The following is an 18874-nucleotide window of genomic DNA, read 5'->3' as shown; positions in this document are numbered from 1 at the left end:
GTTTTAAAATAAGCTTTGTTTTATTAATTTTGATCGAATTTTGATAAGGTTACAGAAGTTTAAAGAGTGAGCTGAATGTTACGATAGCCGTGTCCGCCTGTTCGGTGCAAATACTCCAGCGTGGCGTCGCTCAGACACAAAGATGTTGACGCTTGAACATACATATAATGTATGGTAGCTACATGTTTTTGTTTTGTATATAATTTCAACTAAGATAAATTACATATTGGCAAAAATTAGAGGAGTATATGACTTAGAAAAATTTAAACTAATGCGGTGGTTAAAAAGTTTTTTTAATCTCGAGAAAATCATCGCGGCACAGCAGTTGCGGAGCTCTACTGTAGATGACACTCGTATGACGTATCCACTACCGTGTACGTCGTATGACGGTTCAAATATCGAACATGTCGCTGTCATACGATGTTTCATTCTTGCAACATACGTGACATACGGGCATACGTGCCGCACATCATGTTTCTTTTTTAACGTTAATAAGTGCTCCATAAATGCGGTTGTGTTTTTAAAGAAAATACGGGATGATGGTTTTGCAAGTCTGGAGTAAGCTATTGTTTATTTTACATTTCAAATCATTGTGATAGAATCTACAAAACATGTAAATATAATATAATGTTCTAATTTGAACCTTAATAAATGCTTTATGAATACGGTTGTTTTTCGAATTCCTCTTTTGATGAAAACTGGCTACTTTATTAAGGAAAAACGAAAATTTTTATAGTCGAATAATAAGTTATAAATTAAAATTAATAAATAAAAAACCATCGCTATTTTATTAAAAATCAAAATTTCGAAAAATTCTTCGTCCATTCAGCAGATATTAGCGTCTTTTAACAGTATAATTGGTTTGGCAGATTTCAGATGAAACATTCTCAAATTATCGTGTATTTCAAAAAACATACCTTTAGATTTACGTATTTTAACCATCTGTATATTTTTACATCTCACTTTGAATTAAATTATATATTTAAATCTTAACAAATAATTCTTGAATTTTGGCTATGACATGAATGCTACGCATTCCTCGTAGAGGTACATCATATAATAGGGATTTTCCTGTAACAGTTGTTATAAACATTTAAAAAGTTCATAAATTTGTTCAAATTCGAACATTATGAATTCATCTGTCATTAAATGCGGAAGGCTCCATCGTGATCGGGTAATGTCTTGCCGAGTTACATAAAAAAATAGGAATTTTGCAATAACAACAGGTATAAATAATACAAAAATTAATAAATTTTTGCAAACTCAATTATCGCAAAAACCTGTCCGACAACAAAATGTAAGGGGTTTTTCATCGATTTCAGGCCAAACATAGGTAAAATAGTATGTTTTTTTTGCGATAAAAAGTGATATAAAGTGGTAAAAAATGAAATATGGCTAAATTTGTTGTATGGGAACAAGTGGCAGTGATGCTTTATTATTTCCAAGAAGTTTCAATCCGATTGGTCCATCAGTTTCGGGGTAAGAAGCAGTACAAAATTTTTCGTTCTTTTTTCTTTAAAAACAAAAACGAGTACAAAATGACAAATCGCAAAATGTCTTGATAACGGGACCACCGGGGAGACATGCAGTACAAGATGCAACAGGTTTCATTCTGTTTGGTCAAGCCTCCTCCTTTTCGAAGTCGGTTAAAAAGTATTAGATGGACCGGAAAATAATGTCGTTTTTGCGAATCTCAATACTTATTTATCGATCTGGCATTGAAAATTTGCACAGTAGATGGCTGTTGCTAACAAGGCTGTTGCTATTTATCTGAATTGAATGTAATGACATTACTTTTCGCTCCCCGTAATATGACGATGTATAAGGACGTATGCAAATATAAGGTGTAGAAATTAAATTTATGCCTTTATATTCATACATTTATGACTCTAGTTTAAGTAGAAATATTTATTCGTGATCTTATTATGTTGGAGTACCAAGTTTACGAGTTCACAAGCTAATCTCCGTTACAATAGATTAAATGCATAACTTACATATGTACGTTTCAACTTGATGGTCATTACAATCTACGACAATTTTCGACACTGTTCATTTATACAATGTTATGTACCAAGTATAGTGGTCATGAAATATTGTCTTTTGTCATTTTTCTAACGACCAATAATACGTGTGCTTGTAAATTATTCGGCGTAGAAATTAATCATGTTTAAGTAAAAATATTAACTCTCCATTTTGTTTTCTCTACTATATGTGCTCTCTTGGAATGTTTGAATATATTTTAGTAATATATTTACAAAATATTAGGGAAACTAGAAAGTAATGTCGTCAAGAATGTTGTCAAGAATGTCAATACTTGTTTATCATTAATTAGCTCACTGTGTACCAATTGATTTTGTTGGATTATCAATACGCTTCACGAGGAATGAACTTACTGTTCGTTGTCAAAAATTGAATCGGCGTTCTTCGAATCGTTTCACTTCTACGTATCGCCGCGCGCCGTCGATATTTTGTTTTAAGAGTCGAACTGTGGCGACGTGGAACCTAAACACTCGGGAGATATGAGAGGACCCTGATATCCTTCTGGTGTCGAAGTTTAGTCAGTCGAGAATGAGATCCCTTAATGAAAAGAACCTTCCCGCCGTCGTGTGAAATAAAGTCTATTTCTTTTAATATATAAAGCGTATTAATTATTTCGGATTCCCATGTCCAATAGATTTTTATCGATCAGGTACTGAAAATTTCCACACTAGATGGCAAAAGACTGTTGATAACAAGGACAATTACATAATTGATTAAAAATAAAAACATATTACAAATTTATTTGTTTGAATTTAATGTAAAAGAGACAACATTACTTTCTGGTCTCCCTAATAAATGGTTTCTGTAACTTTTTTTGTGAAATGCCGAATGTGTCAGAATGACTCTGCTTTATAAAGCTAGTGTTAAATAACAAGACGAGGAAGAAACGAATGCCGATACCGTGGTATGATCGAGTTAATCGTTCACGACCGGTTCTTTCGGGGGGAAAGCACATTAATGAATGGCGCGGTTCAGCATACGGGCCAAGATACTTGCTCGAATCTCGTCCTCATTGTTCGGTATCGTCCTACACGCGTGCACAGCCATACATGCGCTTGTATCGTGCATTTAGTGAGTCATGGACAAACGAACCATCGCTGCAGAGTCTCCCAACAACTCGGCGTACGAGTTACACGAGCCTCTGTTTCTGAGACGTTTAAGTTCTGGTCTCTGTTCTTTCTCTGTTTGCGAAACGCGCTCGGTTCCGGGGAAGTGAGTCAGTGCCGGAGAGAGAGCATGGCAAAGTGCTAAATATAATTGATACAGTGCAACCCAGGGATCGTGCATCGCTCGAAAATCACTTCGATCGTCACCAAAGAGCTTTATCGCGATTCACGGAACGAATCATGGAAGAGAATTTTTGGATAAATTAAGCTTGTTTACGGATGTTAGACGTTAAACCAATGGTTCTTTGTCCATTTAATCAAGAGATTAAAGATAATGATTGTTCCAAAAATTTGTATTTAAAAGTCATTGACGATGAAGATAGTTTGTTATTTAACCAGTTAGCTGTTTCTGACGAATATACTTGGCATGGAGGAGTAGCAGTATTTTGTGTTATGACGAGAATGATGCTATTGTGTTAAGAGTAGTTAAGTAATATTTGCTGTTTAAATTGCAATTTTAGTAAAAACTATAACATACATTAGATATATTCGACAAATGATCTCCTTATTGCTGATAAATCTATAATATAAATAAAATTGAAGTGTCTGTCTGTGATTTCATAATAATGCTTTTTCCACACTCTTATATGGCTTTTCGTACCTTGCTAAAACGCTTCTGCAAAGTTTTGTCTGTCTGTCTGTTTTTTCCGGCTAATCTCCGGAACTACTGAACCGATTTTAAAAATTCTTTCAGTAATAGAACACTATACCTGAGTAACACAGGCTGTTTTATTTTGATGTTAATTTTGTTTTGAATATTTGGAGGTCTAGACCAAATTATAGAAGCTAACAAATAAAAAACTATAAATACTCGTTACTAAAGAATTGTATATAGTATAAACAATGTAATTGTTCTTTTCTTTGTAAATGTATATAGGTGTTCTGATAATAATGAAATAATAATAAACACAATAAAAAGCAAAGGACGGTATAATGCAATACAGTAAATAGTTCAATGTCTTTACACGTTCATTTCTCGTCGAGAATTTTATCTCAAGTAATAAAATTAAAAAATGAAACAAGGATAAAAGATTGAATTAAGGAGAGCTGCGTTAAATCTACTGATTTCCAACTCGAATTTGAGGTTTTGCATTGCAATTTTACAGGTCAATGAATTTGTCTAAAGAAATGATATTGTCATAATTAAAAATATATTAGGTTTCATTAATGTGTTCTTTGATGTATTCTTCAAATCTTCCCTACCACTTTATTTACAACAAAATTATTTATACCATATAATTAATCTATTTAAACCAAATAACATTAGTACAAACATTGTTTGGATAGTTTCATCTCATCATGACATATTTAACCATTCTGATTTAAACAATTTTATATTACTAAACAATTTTTTACACCGTTACTAAACAATTTTATATTACTTTATATTTGATTAATTTTATGTTTTGTCAACAATAAGTGGCTAACTTATCAATTTATCGAATATATTTAATATATGTTAGTTTTCATTAAAATTGCAATTTAGACAGCAAATTGTATTATGTATTTAATTAGGTGTCTAAAATGAATTTGGCAAACATCAGTCGAAACAACAACTCATTTCTCATGCTTACATTTGCAACGCATTTTCGTTATACACTTTTGAGGTTGTGACAACTAACTGGTTAAAATAAAAAGATAGTAAAAAGATATTAATAATAGATAATAATTGTAAAGTATAAAGAAACTTCAGGAAAAAAAACATGATTAAAAAGATATCGATTTTTAAACGTTTTGGTTAAATGAGAACATATAACAAATAAAATTATAAGATATGAAGCCTTTTCGTTGTTGATAATTATTATTGACGAGGAATTCTATCTCTGTCGCTTGTAATAGTTATCCAGGAGGGAAATAGAAAAATTTATTTCGATTGTCCATAACAGTGATTCGTAACAGAAATTGTATTTATGTCTCTCATAACAGTAGGTATATTTTACTGTTTTTGATTCGGTTAGAACAGTTATTTAAATCTGTTAACGAAATAGTGTTTCTGTTGTTCTGCCAGAAAAATATAGTAGTAATTGATGAAACATAAATTGCAAAGCCTAAAAGTTGGTTGGTCAAATGCAAATAACATAATATTTTCGTCATTACGTCATTACATCATTACATTTTTTGCTAATAATTAACAACACATTTGTTAAGAATCACTGGTTTAAATACGCATGCTGGGAAGTCCCACTTTTGACTGTCTTTTTCTTCTTTTATGATTCGATACATTGACTTCGCTCTTATCGTGATTAACCTCGTCTTGTTCTGAGAAAGTTCAGGTGAAAAGTTAGTTACATATCTTATGTTAGTGTGTTCGGATATTGGTAGTTAATAGTGAAACAGGAGCAACATAATGAGTACATAAGTATCTACCTACTTCTGTGAATAAATTATCTCTGAGCGGACGTGGTTGTTAATCGATCATGCGAACGAGACAAATCGGGATCAACAGTCGTGGAGATTCCGTAAATATTATTTTTAGTGTAAGTAATATTTATTTCCCTCGGAATCATCGAACAGAATTACTTCTTATTTTATATTTTACTTACTCTGTATGTGTATAGTATAGATCGTAAATTCGATACTTATTGATCTGTAAAACTTGGTGCAGTATACGAAACAAAGTAAATAATATTAATTTTTAATAGAATACCATTTTAAAAAAACCGTGAGCAACCTTGAAATTTCGAAGAATATGATCTTGAGATAATACTTTTTAACCGACTTCGAGAAAGGAGGAGGTTACTCAATTCGACATGAATAAATTTATTTCTTTTTATTATACATTCTTGTATATTTTTGTATATTGATACTTGCCATAAATATCCACAGTTAACTTATAACTAAATACTTTGGGGATATTTATTATTATAGGGTCTTCCATGCCAACTCGGACACTTTTGGGAGTAACATCTCAGATTTTGACGAAATTTGGATATGTTGTAGTCTTTAGTGATATTTGAACGTACCTCAAAGGATTTTAACAAATTTTGAAAATTGTCGATTTTACAGCTGTTCAATGTTTTGTGCTGCCTTTTTTTAAAAAAATATAGCTATTGAACTAGGCAACGGATGGAAATGGCCTTTTACTACATGGAAGTGTCAAATAAAAATTATTTCAGAATAAAAAAGGGTTTTTTGAACCATTTTTTTTTTAATTGTTTTAAACAAATTCTTTGCTTTTATACCGGGCATGTATTTAAAAATCTGAAAGAAACGAGTTTATCGAGTCTCCATAAATGCACAAATTCGGGATTAAACTAGTGCATTTATGGTAGATTTCATACATTCTCTGATGTTTGCCGACAAGTTTTGAACGTAGAGAAGGACAACGAATAAAGAAGAGGTCGGAGCGAAAACACCAGGGTATGTCGGTGAAACAATGTAATGCAACGATGAAACTTTTTTATTATTAACTTTTTTGTTGTAAAACTTTCACCGTCATATTCCTGGAATTTTTCTGATTAAAATAAGATCAAACACGACGAAATTCGCAACATATTTACTTGTAACAACTCATTATGTATCATATATATAGTAGAATGTAGACTACTAACTAAAAAAAGATGAATGGTAAATATCGTCCGAATTATATCGTGTTTGGTCTCATTTTAATCAGAAAAATTCCAGGAATATGATGGTGAAAGTTTTACAACAAAAAAGTTAATAATAAAAAAGTTTCATCGTTGCGTTACATTGTTTCACCGACATACCTCGGTGTTTCGCTCCGTCTTCTTCTTTACTCGTTGCCCTTATCTACGTTCGAAGTTTGTCAACAAACATCAGAGAATGTACGATCATGTAAACACTGCTCGGCGATCGAACTCCTTGACCCTCCAGTGGTGGGGATGCTTTCAGTGCATTTATGGTAGAGATATTTGTGCATTTATGAAGATTTTATTGTCTATTATAATGTCCTCCTTCGAACCAAACATTTTTCTTTCGAGATACATTATTGTATCATTAAAAGCAACGGAGATATTTTCACCCTGTATAAAATCCAAGAAAATTGTTTTTTTAACAAATGTGCTATTTCTCATCCACTCAATCTGCATCCACTGAGAACTAATACCCTTTCTCTCTAAAAAACAATCACGTCTGTAAATTAATCAACACCATGCAAAAGGAAATAAAGTACTGTGCATGGAAACTTTTTGGATATACTGTATGAGACACGCGATATTCTTAAAATATTTACACGTCATCGATAACTGCCGATAGCGAATTCCTAAATCTCCAGACAGTTTATCTCGGTACCTTCTCGCGGAATTCAAGCGAAATTCAATTTATCTTCCTTTTCGTTTGGCCGCGCGTCACTTTGGGAGGTTGTTTGAAAGTTTTCGGATTTCTTATCAGTCATTCACGTCCACCAAGGAGCCGATTCGATCAGAACTGCCCGTGATAAATAAAGCTTCAATTTCTTGTTCAACGATTTGCTGTCCATGAATTCTTCAATTCCGAAAATGCGTATCGTCGACGCACGCTGAAATAAATTCTCTCGTTCGCGGGGCCACGTTTAGTTAGTTTGGGGAAGACTGTGAAAGATTTCGATGTTTGGATCTTGGTTCCCACGGATTTGATTGACGAAAAGTCTATCTTAATTTGTATTATTTTGCAGTTGTTTTTTTGCAGGGACTAGGCAATGGTGTTGCTTTAAAGTAAAGTCTCCTTGGGAAATTAATTCCAAAGAAACCAGTTTAGAACCTGACTCTTTCCCCTTAAAAAATATACATACACAAAATGTACATACACTAGCGGACAGGCAAACCGGAACGATTTTTCAAATGCTCGTAACTATGAGAGTTTTGAACCGATTTCGGTGAAACTTCGTGAGGAATAGTCTTCAAGTGTCTTCTAGGTGTGTGCAAAGTTGCATTGGCGAGAGTTGATGTGGAGGGGTTAATTCACCCCTCTAAAGGGGAGGGTGTAGAAAAACGCATCTTTGAAACAGGCCAGGAATGACGGAAGGGGTTGAAAAAATTCAAAAAAACCTTTGGGGCGGCTCTCCTTGATGCCCTCTACAAAATGCACCCCTTGAAATCCCTCTCGGACAAACCCGCCCCCCACAACCTCCCACTCCCTCTAAAATCCACAACTTTTGGACGACGGACTCGATTTTGGGCTCAATGCATTCTCTGGACTCCCCTGATCCTTCGTAAGGGAGCACTTCGTAATGGGGACAGAGGTGGTCCACCCCCAAGTGTAAGGGTTGGAACTTTGTTTCGTTGCGTGGATTACATGTCCAACAGTCTAGGGCATCGGTGCGACACAGTTTTGATGTCTTTTTCCCGTGTGAATGGCAATAAAATACGAAAATGTCGATTTTTTTAAAAACTCGCTTCCAACATCAGGCCCATCTGTGGGGTGAACGAGTAACCCCCAGTCAACACCGTTCGTGGATTCGGACGCGCGAATGCTTTATTAACAGATCCCCCAAAAATCAGATTTTTTAAATCATGCTTTCGTTGTCAAATCGGAGTAGATTTGAAAGAGTAGTAAGTGGGACGGACGGAAACGGCATTCAAAAGTGGTGGAAGACCCTGCGCCCGTACGGGTCAGCCCACGGTAAAATTGGAGTCCGGTCTGGTCAGATCCGGCATTTATCCGTAGATTTTCTTCAGGTAAAGCTTGTTTTCTTCGCAAAAGTGCAATCTATACGTAAACAATAAGAAATTGGACATACTTTGACAATTTCTATTTTTCCATGGCGATGTAAGAAATATTCGTGTTCTATTTTAGCCAAAAAAATCAGTTTCTCAAATATATTGGCTCGTAACACTTAAAATATTGAACCGATTGGAAAATAATGTCAAAAGCAATGGTTGGAAATTCGATTACCTTTAAAATGACGTCTTGGGCGACTCAATCGGACGTTTCTAACTCGAGAGATGGCCTAAAATGTGAACGTATGTCAGAAAAAAATCGAAAAAAAATTCAAAAATTCATATAAAAAAACCAATCCATAGAATAATTTTTTCTTGCGATTTTCGAGTTTAGTAGGTCAAAATACATAAGAAATAAATCGGAAAGTTAAAAAATTATGGCATTGAATGTACATTTTGGCTGTAAACTAGTGTTATTTAGCGATTGGAATGAAAAAAACATATAATTAATAGTGAAATAAATTGTACTGATTTACTATCGTACCATTACACCAGTGATTCCCAGTGGGCCCCACCGCCCCCTAGTGGGTGCTATAGCGACTCATGGTGGCGCTGATGGCCAATGTGGGCTGTAATTTAAAAGTTCTTAATTGCATTTCCTTCGTCGTATTTAGTGGAATGTTGGTTCAATGCGGTAACCAATTTAGTAACAAAAAAAAAGAAAGAAACCAATTGCAAACAATAAATCGCGGTGATTTAAGATTACTGCTGACGAAAACACAGCCGAGAATTACTAAATTGTTAGCAGCACACCAGGTTCATCCTTCTCATTAAGATGATTTTGAATATTTTAACTTTTTTTTGTAATATATTCTATTCCGAGTTCAATAAATAGTTTCATAATTTCAAAGTTCAATGTTTCTAATTTACACCTTCCTTTACTATATTTTACGAAAAAGGTAGAAACATTAATACATTATTTCGTATTAATTGCCATTAAAATTTAAAAAAAATTAATTTCCGGGGGGGCTCTAAGTAGTATTTTTTCTGGAAAGGGGGCGGTAGGACAAAAAGTTTGGGAACCACTGCGTTACACAATACACGAGAGAGTTGTCGAACACTCAAGAACGAGGACTCGTCTCCTTTCGTTGTTTCATTTTAATTTTAGAAAAGAATTATGGGGAGATCTGTACGGTAGGTTGTCAGGCGAAATACGGTGAAAATTAATTAATTAATTCAACTCATTGTCCTCGATATCTACAGCAAAGGATCAACGATAAGTGCTCGCAATAGCGCAGACGGGAAAGAAATTTTCCGCGCAATTGCACCTACTCCCGATTCCCTTACGTCATCCGCCTGTTATACGAGGTGGGAAAGGATCCAAGCTCTGCCCCCCCCCCCCCCCACTGTCCTATTTCCACTCTTCTCTCCCCGTTTCAAAAATAATTCTTCCGCGCGAGGAGCTCGAGATGACATCGGACTTTTCCTATTCTCCTCAAGAATAACTCACTCTCTCTACCCCCCTGATTACGCAGATGGTTTCGACTCCGAATGAATGTTTTTTTAATGAAATTATTTATGATCGACCGAGGGCGTCTCTCTTCCTCGGATGGATTTCCACAGCGAGGTGGAGGGAGGATTACTTTCATTGAATTTTATGAGCCATTTGCGGCGGCCGTAAAGGAAATCCTTTAAAAATCAAGTCGTTTCAAGAAAAATATCTGCATTTGAGCGATGTGTGGCAAAAAAAGTGGATGAATACCGGTTAGGTGCCTTAGGGGTAGATGCCTTAGGACAAATTTTAGTTGAGAGGGCTGAATATGATACTTCAGGGCTTTGTGGGTCAAGAGTTAACGTTGGAGAAATTATTTGAGTATTTGTTTAGACGGGCAATAAAATTTATACGATTTGTGAAGGAAGAATATGGACTGTGTAATTAAATTGTGTGGAAAAGGTCAACATTCTTAATGGTCTACGTAGAGTATGCTACACTGGTAGCGATGGGAAAACCAATTATTTAAATGTAAATTCAAGTGTCGAATAAGATACAAACCTTTTCATTTACTGTTCATCGAATGAAAATAACCAGATTTATCTTTGTTTGACGACTAATCGATGAAACTCCATTGATTCAACTTATTTCATTTATTTATTTATTACTCAATTTATTCGATGAATGAAGCTACTTAATTACGTCTTGAATTCAAAGTAAAGTAAAGTAAATTTATCCAACAAATAAAGAAACTTTTTTCGGAGCCTCTAAAATATTTAGCATCTTGTGGTTGTTGTAAACTACAAATGCTTATGAAACTTTGATTTGAATAATAGGCAACGAATAAACATTCACCGAATAACTATTTATTCGTAACTTTTAGTCGATTGAACAGTAATTCAGATAAAATTTTCTTTTTTAAACATAAATTATTGTTTTATTTTAACGACGATTGCGTGATTTAAAATAGACGTATGTACGAGTATGTATATGTGTATGCAGAGTAAGGACATTGTCTCAAGCGGTATGTTTCTCCATTTTACTCTTGTTTGTGTTTCTTTCGTATGTCGCCGAACTTGAGCTTGCTCACTGTCTGTATGACTGCTGGAATATAACGTATGTACATGTTATAAATAGATTATTCTCATAGCCACGTTTCGCGTACATTATGTAATTTGTCGTTTAAATAAACTCTGTTTAACAGGTTATGAACCCAGGTGAGGCTTCGTAAAGAGCTTTTTATTTGTCGTGAATAATGCAAAAAGTATCACGATGTTAAGGGGGTATCCTGAATTAGGAGGTCTTAAAAAAGCGGTTTTTAGTGAATTTTTTTAGGATGGAAAAAAATAATTAGTTCTATCGAACTTATCCAATTCTCATATATATTTGAGTAGTCTGTACAAGAAATATTCAAATTGAGTCGACTGTAACGCACATTTGTAGAGTACCTCACAATTAAAACCTCCTATCAGCGGGAAAGAATCAAAAGAAATTTTCATTTTCATACATTTTTCTTCTATGTGAACTAAGAAGATTCATACAAAAAAAATTTGAAACAACTTTTTTTATTAAGTGAAAGTGATTTTTTTCACCCAAACAACTCGTTCTTTTTTTCAAACTTGCAGTAATTTCACATTTCACCATTTCTGGGGGTCTTCTTAGTTCACATAGAAGAAATATGTATGAAAATGAAAATTTCTTTTGGTATTTTTGTGTCAAACCAAAATTACAATCTGCATCTTTCCCGCCGATAGGAGGTTTTAATTGTGAGGTGTTCTACAAATGTGCATCGCAGTCGACTCAATTGAAATATTTCTTGTTGAAAAAATTTGTACAGACTACTCAAATATGTATGAAAATAGGATAAAAAGTTCGATAGAATTAATTATTTTTTTCCATCCTAAAAAAATTCACGAAAATCCGCTTTTTTTAGACCTCCTAATTCAGGATACCCCCTTAAGTGATCGTTTCAGCAAGGATGTTCTTCGGAGATGGATAGAACATGACATGGTTTCTCTTTCCGGCAGTAGTAAAAGTTCTATGTACTTTTCAACTATAATTTATGAACAAAAATTCCATCTTGTGTATTTACGTTTTTTACACTTTCAATTCGATCAATAGGTATAACTGACAAGAACATTCTTACTTTCATCTGAACGTATGTATTGCGCTGCAATTATGTCATATTGAACAAATACCGTTCCGGTTTCCAGCAATAATTATTTAATGTACGAACTCGTAGTGATAAGCAATAAATGCGCATATCCAAGTAATCTGTAGAAATGGCATACAAATTTATACTGAAAAGTACAAATATCACTCTATTCGTTGGCACGAGAATGGTATCCTAATAAATTTTCTACGTAGAATGAACAGAAGAATCGATCTGTGTAAAAAAAGAATATGCATTTCTATTTAAAGAAATGATGCAGTTGTTAATTGCATATGCACTGCTGCATCTAAAATAAATTTTTAGGTCTACAGATGTAGTACTCTTCGAACCATTTATCTTTCTCCTTTGGCATTTTTTCGTAAATGCAATAATAACGGAGTTATGACTTGAAACAATTGCGTGGACTACCCTGTATATATCCGTAGTAAAAAAAAATATTATAGTTAGCGTAAGTGTAACCTTCAATAACTTTCAACTATAGGTCATCGTATTCGTCTTGAAATACTCCATCAGAATATGTATATAAAACTATATCATTCTATTTAAAAAAAGTTAGAGTAATGCCTTCGAAAGGCATCGAATTAATTTCTTGACCTGATATGTATAATAAACCTTAACAAATAGATCTTCTATTGAATGAATACATAAAAAAAATTTTTTAAATATAGCTATGATTTTCACTCTACGATGTTGACGACGAAAAATTTCTTGGAAAACAATGGAAGAGAAAAAAGTACCGTCTCTGACAGATTCATGACACGATATTACGATATCTCTGTTGTACGTGGACCGATTTGATTGATTCTTGTTTTATTCGAAAGCTTATATGCGGTTTACATCAGAAAAATGCGTTTCAATTTAGAGAATATTGCAGGCGTATTGAGATATGAAAGAATTTTCAGGTTAGGTTGGAATGGACCATCTCTCCTGTAAAAGATACGTGGTAGCTCCAACGCCAGGTATACAGGGTGTCCCAAAACTCGGGGAGGAGCCGGAAATAGGTCGATGCTTCGATGCACGTCGAGTCACTTATTCGCGTGCAAGCGCGGCCACCAGCGCGTAGCCTACGCTACCACGGCCGCTCCAACGGTCTACGCGCGCTCTGATTGGTCGGGGGTTTCGCTTAATATCTCCTTAACGAAGCCCCATCCGACATTTTTGCAAAGGAAATTGTTGTTCAGAATCGTCTCAGCTACCCCCCATTTCCGGCTCCTCCCAGAGTTTTGGGACACCCTGTATATACGCGGTGACGGATAATTTTTCATGAACTTGGCGCCGAGACGCTACCGCGTCTCTAGATATCATGGTGGAAAACAATACTTTTTCTGATTATAATACTTCCAAACCATCCTTACCTCCATAATATGTTTATGAAGCAGGGTTATTAAACAAACCGTTAATGAAAGATAAAATTACGTATTGTTTAAGGAAAACGAAAAATTAATGCTTGAAATAGTATAATTAGGCATAATACTAAATATTATGATTAAAATGTAAAAGGAATCTTAACTGTTTAACGATGTATGATAAATTACAATAGATACACATAAATATTCATTCATTCATTAGATTTCCGCGGCTTGGAAGTCAAATGCTTGGCGTGGCCAGGCAAGGTCAAGGTGTCGATGAATAAGAATTATTTTAAAACGCTAAATAATGAAAGTGTACTCATATTGTCAGAGTTTTAAACTGAGAAATTATCTGAAAGCTTGCGAGAGTAAAAGTATTAGCGTCGATGAATGACCTTAGAAATATTTTAAAATCCAATACAATGAAAGTGTACTTATAATATTGTCAAAGTTTTAAATTGACAAATTATGTGAAAGTCTGCGAGAGAGAAAGTATAAGTATTGATGATCTGAGAATGCCTTGCCTGGCCACGCCAAGCATTTGACTTTCAGGCCGCGGAAATCTAGGGAAATTTCTAAACAGTCTCAGTTTGTGGATGATACGCTGCTATTTAGCTTCTTCATTTCACCGCTAAAGTGCGGAGCAGTCACTTTACATGAATTGTCATTAGGATCTGAACGTCCGCATTGTTGAACACAGCATTTTAGCTGCGCATAGTTAGAAAGGACAGAATTTTACATTGTGTTACACAGTGTCGCCATTGCACTGTGCTGGAAAGCACCTCCATGTGGTGGCAGCACGTTTCGATTTCACATATTTTTGTACTTTCTTATACTTTTTTATAGGGATCTTCTATTTGTCTATGATAGATGTTAACGCACAGCCTGTCTCGAAGTCTGCAATCTTGGTGCGTTCTGTTCCCTATAAAAATTAATTTTCTCCGTGAAACGAGAAAACGTAATATAAACTCCTAAGTGGATTCACCTTAACGACGACCGACCATTGCTTTAACGATCCTCGCAGCAAGCGCGGTTCCAAAACAGAATTACATGTAAATCAAACAATACTGGCTCGGAGATACAAAGAATGGCAGGAGGACTGGATCTTAAGAGTGGGTGGAGAGGGAGAGGAGCAGAGTCTTTACACAGGGTTGTCTCTATGCAGCAGCTGGTAATTTTCACGTTATCAGTGAGATTACTAGGTTGGGGCTCGGAAGGATGTTAAATAAGATCTTAAAATACCCGTTCACTGAGTGGTAATCCTCGAGACACCTGGAGACGTAACATTCTAATTTCAGCACCCTGCCCATTGGAGTCTCGGTGAATTTCCAATTTTCTATTCGCGGTACTATACTGTAACGCGTTGCTTTGGTTAGTTTTCCTTTACGCTTGTTGTCCAGCCGCGCGGGTAAAAGCGTGGATTCCGGCTCGACCTATTTCTCTTCATAACGACTTTCGTTACCGTGGAAAAATAAGATTTTACATTATTATAAAATAATGGGTTTGTTTGTGCCGCGCCACGTGCACCTGAACACAATCGCGTTCTTGTGAAGTTCAGTCAGTTGGAATTTTTGCTGTCCCCTCCCACCGCCCTCCTTCTGTCAGATGGGTTCTGAGGTCAACAACGTCTTCCATTTTCTCCGCTACCGTTTTTCACGAATACATTCTTATTTGTTTTTCGGTCAAGCACGGCTTTATTTTTATGAAATGCGATTGTTTAGGACGAAACCAGGAAAGGTGCAGGAACCAAAAATAAGAGGTTAAGCAATAATGTTTTATTATTTCCTTTTCGTTAAACAAGAATTACAGTAATTAAAGGAGCGCGAGAGGGGAGGCAGAGAAAATGTCTGTTGTCAAGGCGAGAACTCGAAACTGAAATCGAACTGTTTTTCGACACGAACGGTCTCGGGTCCGTCTTAAACGCTTTATACACGATATGATCTGTCGTTCGACAACAAGTAGGTGCATCCACGAACACACATTCCCATTAACGAATTGTCTAAAACAACAACTATCGTCGGCTTCGCGGACGAAACAAGCCTTTCAGCCCTCGACTCGTAACAGGATAAACAAATAAAATAAAATATTCAGAGGTTATCTAAAATATGTTAAATAATAAGATACTGACTGAATTACAATCCTAAAGAATGCGAGATAGTGAACTATCAGTTAATAATATCATCCCCTAAGACTCTTGGAGAATTTAACGAAATCCTTGAATTCTCATATATTATTAGTAAACTGTCGATCTTCATGCATTTGTAGGAAATTTGAATATACAAGAACCTACAACATGCAAACAATATGCAAGAATATAAAAAACATTGAAAGTAAAGTTCATGTTATAATATTTGCAGAATAAAATAAATTCCTATTTAGGTTCAATTTTGTAGGCACGTTCGCGAAGATTTTATTATGCATAAAGATCGGCAGTCTAATTACTAGATATTTTTAAGAGATCATAATCTTAAGTGTTGATACCGTTTTACCTGCTTAATTAGGCTAATTAATATATTAAAATAGAAACCCAGTCAATTCGTCGTAGAACAAATATTCAATGATTGAGGTAACAAGTTTACCGTCTGAGCTTTAAACCATGCAATGTCTCTGCCACAAAAAGTAACATTAACTCAGCTGATCTTATGGTTTTAGCGACCGCATGCTCCATTAAAGAGGTTAAAGTAATTGCAGCTTAACGCAATGCTCATTAAAGTTAGCACACGTCGCAGACTAAACAGCGTGAATCAGATAAACGGTAAGGAAAAATTGTAGCCTGTTTCTTAATCAATCCCATCTCGACAACGCATTATTTACGATGACAGGAAACAAACTGGTTCAATTAACGTCCAGTTAATAAATATTCATGCGCCGAATCGAAGACGTTGATCTCTACGTATCGCGTGAAATTTTGCTTTCCGCAGGCGTGCACCGATTTTTATAAGAAATTTCCATCCGGGGCCATCTTTGAGAATGTTTAAAGTATTCTAGTTCGTTTGAATGAATAATTAATTTGTGTAATTAATTACGTTTCTGAAAAGTCGTGAGATCTTAAAATTATATGTTGGATATTTTGCTGTCATATTCGAAGCTTTTTAAAAAATGTAGATTTAATGTTGTATTATAGATTGAAAATCCGTATCAGATTCATTCAACTATATTATTATTCAAGAGACAATACATATCCTGTAAATTTGGTTGTTGCACTTCTTCGGTCTAACTTTGAAACTCTATGTTTTTTATTCAATTTATCATAGACAATTCTGTCTAACCTAATTTTTTTCATTGAAAAATAATATTAAATAAATGTTTCACTTCATTTGTAATGTTCTGCGTAATTTCGAAGTTATGTCGCAAAAACTAAAACTACTTTTGAATTCGTTTGCTCTTATTGAAATATACAGGCTGTAGCAGGACGGGTGGTACAACCCAACAGTGGGTGATACTACATGTAAAAATAAGTCGAAAAAAAGGAATAACATTTTTTCGTTTGACGCTTCGTTTTCGAGAAAATCGAGTTTGAAAATTCTATGCAGTACGCGTGGCACTGGACCGCCTGTAGGCTTAGATATGTATTATAAATAAGAAATGTTAATGTTTATTAATTTTATTGTCATTACTAACGATAATTACATAACATTATTGAATAAACTGTTCAAAGTGCTGTCCTTGTTGACGCGTACATATCATTACTCGCCTTATTAGTGAGTCATGAACTGACGCCAATGAATTTCGACATTTTATTTGATTAAAAGCATCTATTATTTTTTCCTTCAGTTGAAGAGAATTCTCACTTGTTTCCCCATACACGATCTGTTTAACGTGGCCCCACAAGTAGAAATCGAGTGGATTAAGGTCTGGTGACCTTGCCAATTTATTGTTCCGCCCTGGCCTATCCAACATTGATGTCGTTCATTTAAAAGTAGCCGTACATTTCATGAAAAGTGAGGTGGTGCTCCATCATGTTGAAAGATTAATTTCTGTACAATAGACAAAGGTATGTCTGTCAGTAATGACGGCAGTTCTTCACGTAAAAACTGCAAGTAAACTGCCCCATTCAGCTTATTTGGAAGGAAGTATGGTCCTATGATGTACGAGCCAATTATTCCTGCCCATACATTAATAGTCCATTTCCTTTGAAAGTGGTTTTCTTGAATTAGGTGCGGATTTGTAGATGACCACCAGTGTATATTGCGTCGATTAATTGCAAAATCTCGTGTAAAAGTTGACTCATCTGTCCAGAAAATGTACGATGTAAATTGATTATCGTTATCATGCTGTTGAAGCAGCCAGTCGCAGAAGCTTAATCGTGCGAAACGATCAGGTTGTTCGAGTGCTTGGACTCCGAGTATTGAATACGGATGCATTTTGTTATCGCGTAATATGCGACCAACAGTTCTGATACTGGTATTATGACGAGCACTAAGTTTTCGTATACTTATCTTAGGATTATTAGCAACGGTATTAAGAACTTCTGTTTCTAAATTTAGAGATCTCCTACTGCCACCAGACTTATGGTAATTGTGAAAAGAACCATGCTCAATTAATCTTTGTTCTGCCCTCTGTATCACTCTTCTGTCCGGAAGACGACGATTTGGAAATTGTTCTTTATAATATTCAGCTGCTGCTGTTGGATTTCCATGACAAACTCCTAAAGCTTTTATCATTTCGACGTATTCGCGGTTGCTGTAAGTAGACATTGTCACAACTTGACTGATCGAAACAGACTAAAAGTAGAAGAGAGTTGTATGGTTGAAGACAAAATGTAAACATTAGAAAGGTCAACATTACAACATGTAAGCAAAAGGAAACTTGTAGCGAACAATGGCTTGGGGAGACAGTCCAGTGCCACGCGTACTGCATAGAATTTTCAAACTCCATTTTCTCGAAAACGAAGCGTCAAACGAAAAAATGTTATTCCTGTTTTTCGACTTATTTTTACATGTAGTATCACCCCCTGTTGGGTTGTACTGTATTTAATTAAATTCAAGACAACTTGGTATGTAGAATTCCTTCATATAAAATATATTAAACAATTTTTGATATTCCAAATCAATCTG

General features: G+C 35.0%; 1 protein-coding gene across 1 annotated transcript; it reads right to left on the bottom strand.

Annotated features, from left to right (window-relative positions):
* Positions 1-17749: 17749 nt before the first annotated feature.
* Positions 17750-18626, bottom strand: LOC128895847 (uncharacterized). Its single transcript, XM_054158790.1, has one exon. The coding sequence runs from the start codon at positions 18512-18514 to the stop codon at positions 17750-17752; it is 765 nt and encodes a 254-aa protein (XP_054014765.1). The 5' UTR covers positions 18515-18626.
* Positions 18627-18874: the final 248 nt, after the last annotated feature.

Source organism: Hylaeus anthracinus, unplaced genomic scaffold, assembly GCF_026225885.1.
Source record: "Hylaeus anthracinus isolate JK02 unplaced genomic scaffold, UHH_iyHylAnth1.0_haploid 5, whole genome shotgun sequence".
NCBI classification, from domain to species: Eukaryota; Metazoa; Arthropoda; class Insecta; order Hymenoptera; family Colletidae; genus Hylaeus; species Hylaeus anthracinus.
Note: the sequence above shows the minus strand (reverse complement) of the source record. Positions and strands in the feature narration are given on the sequence as shown.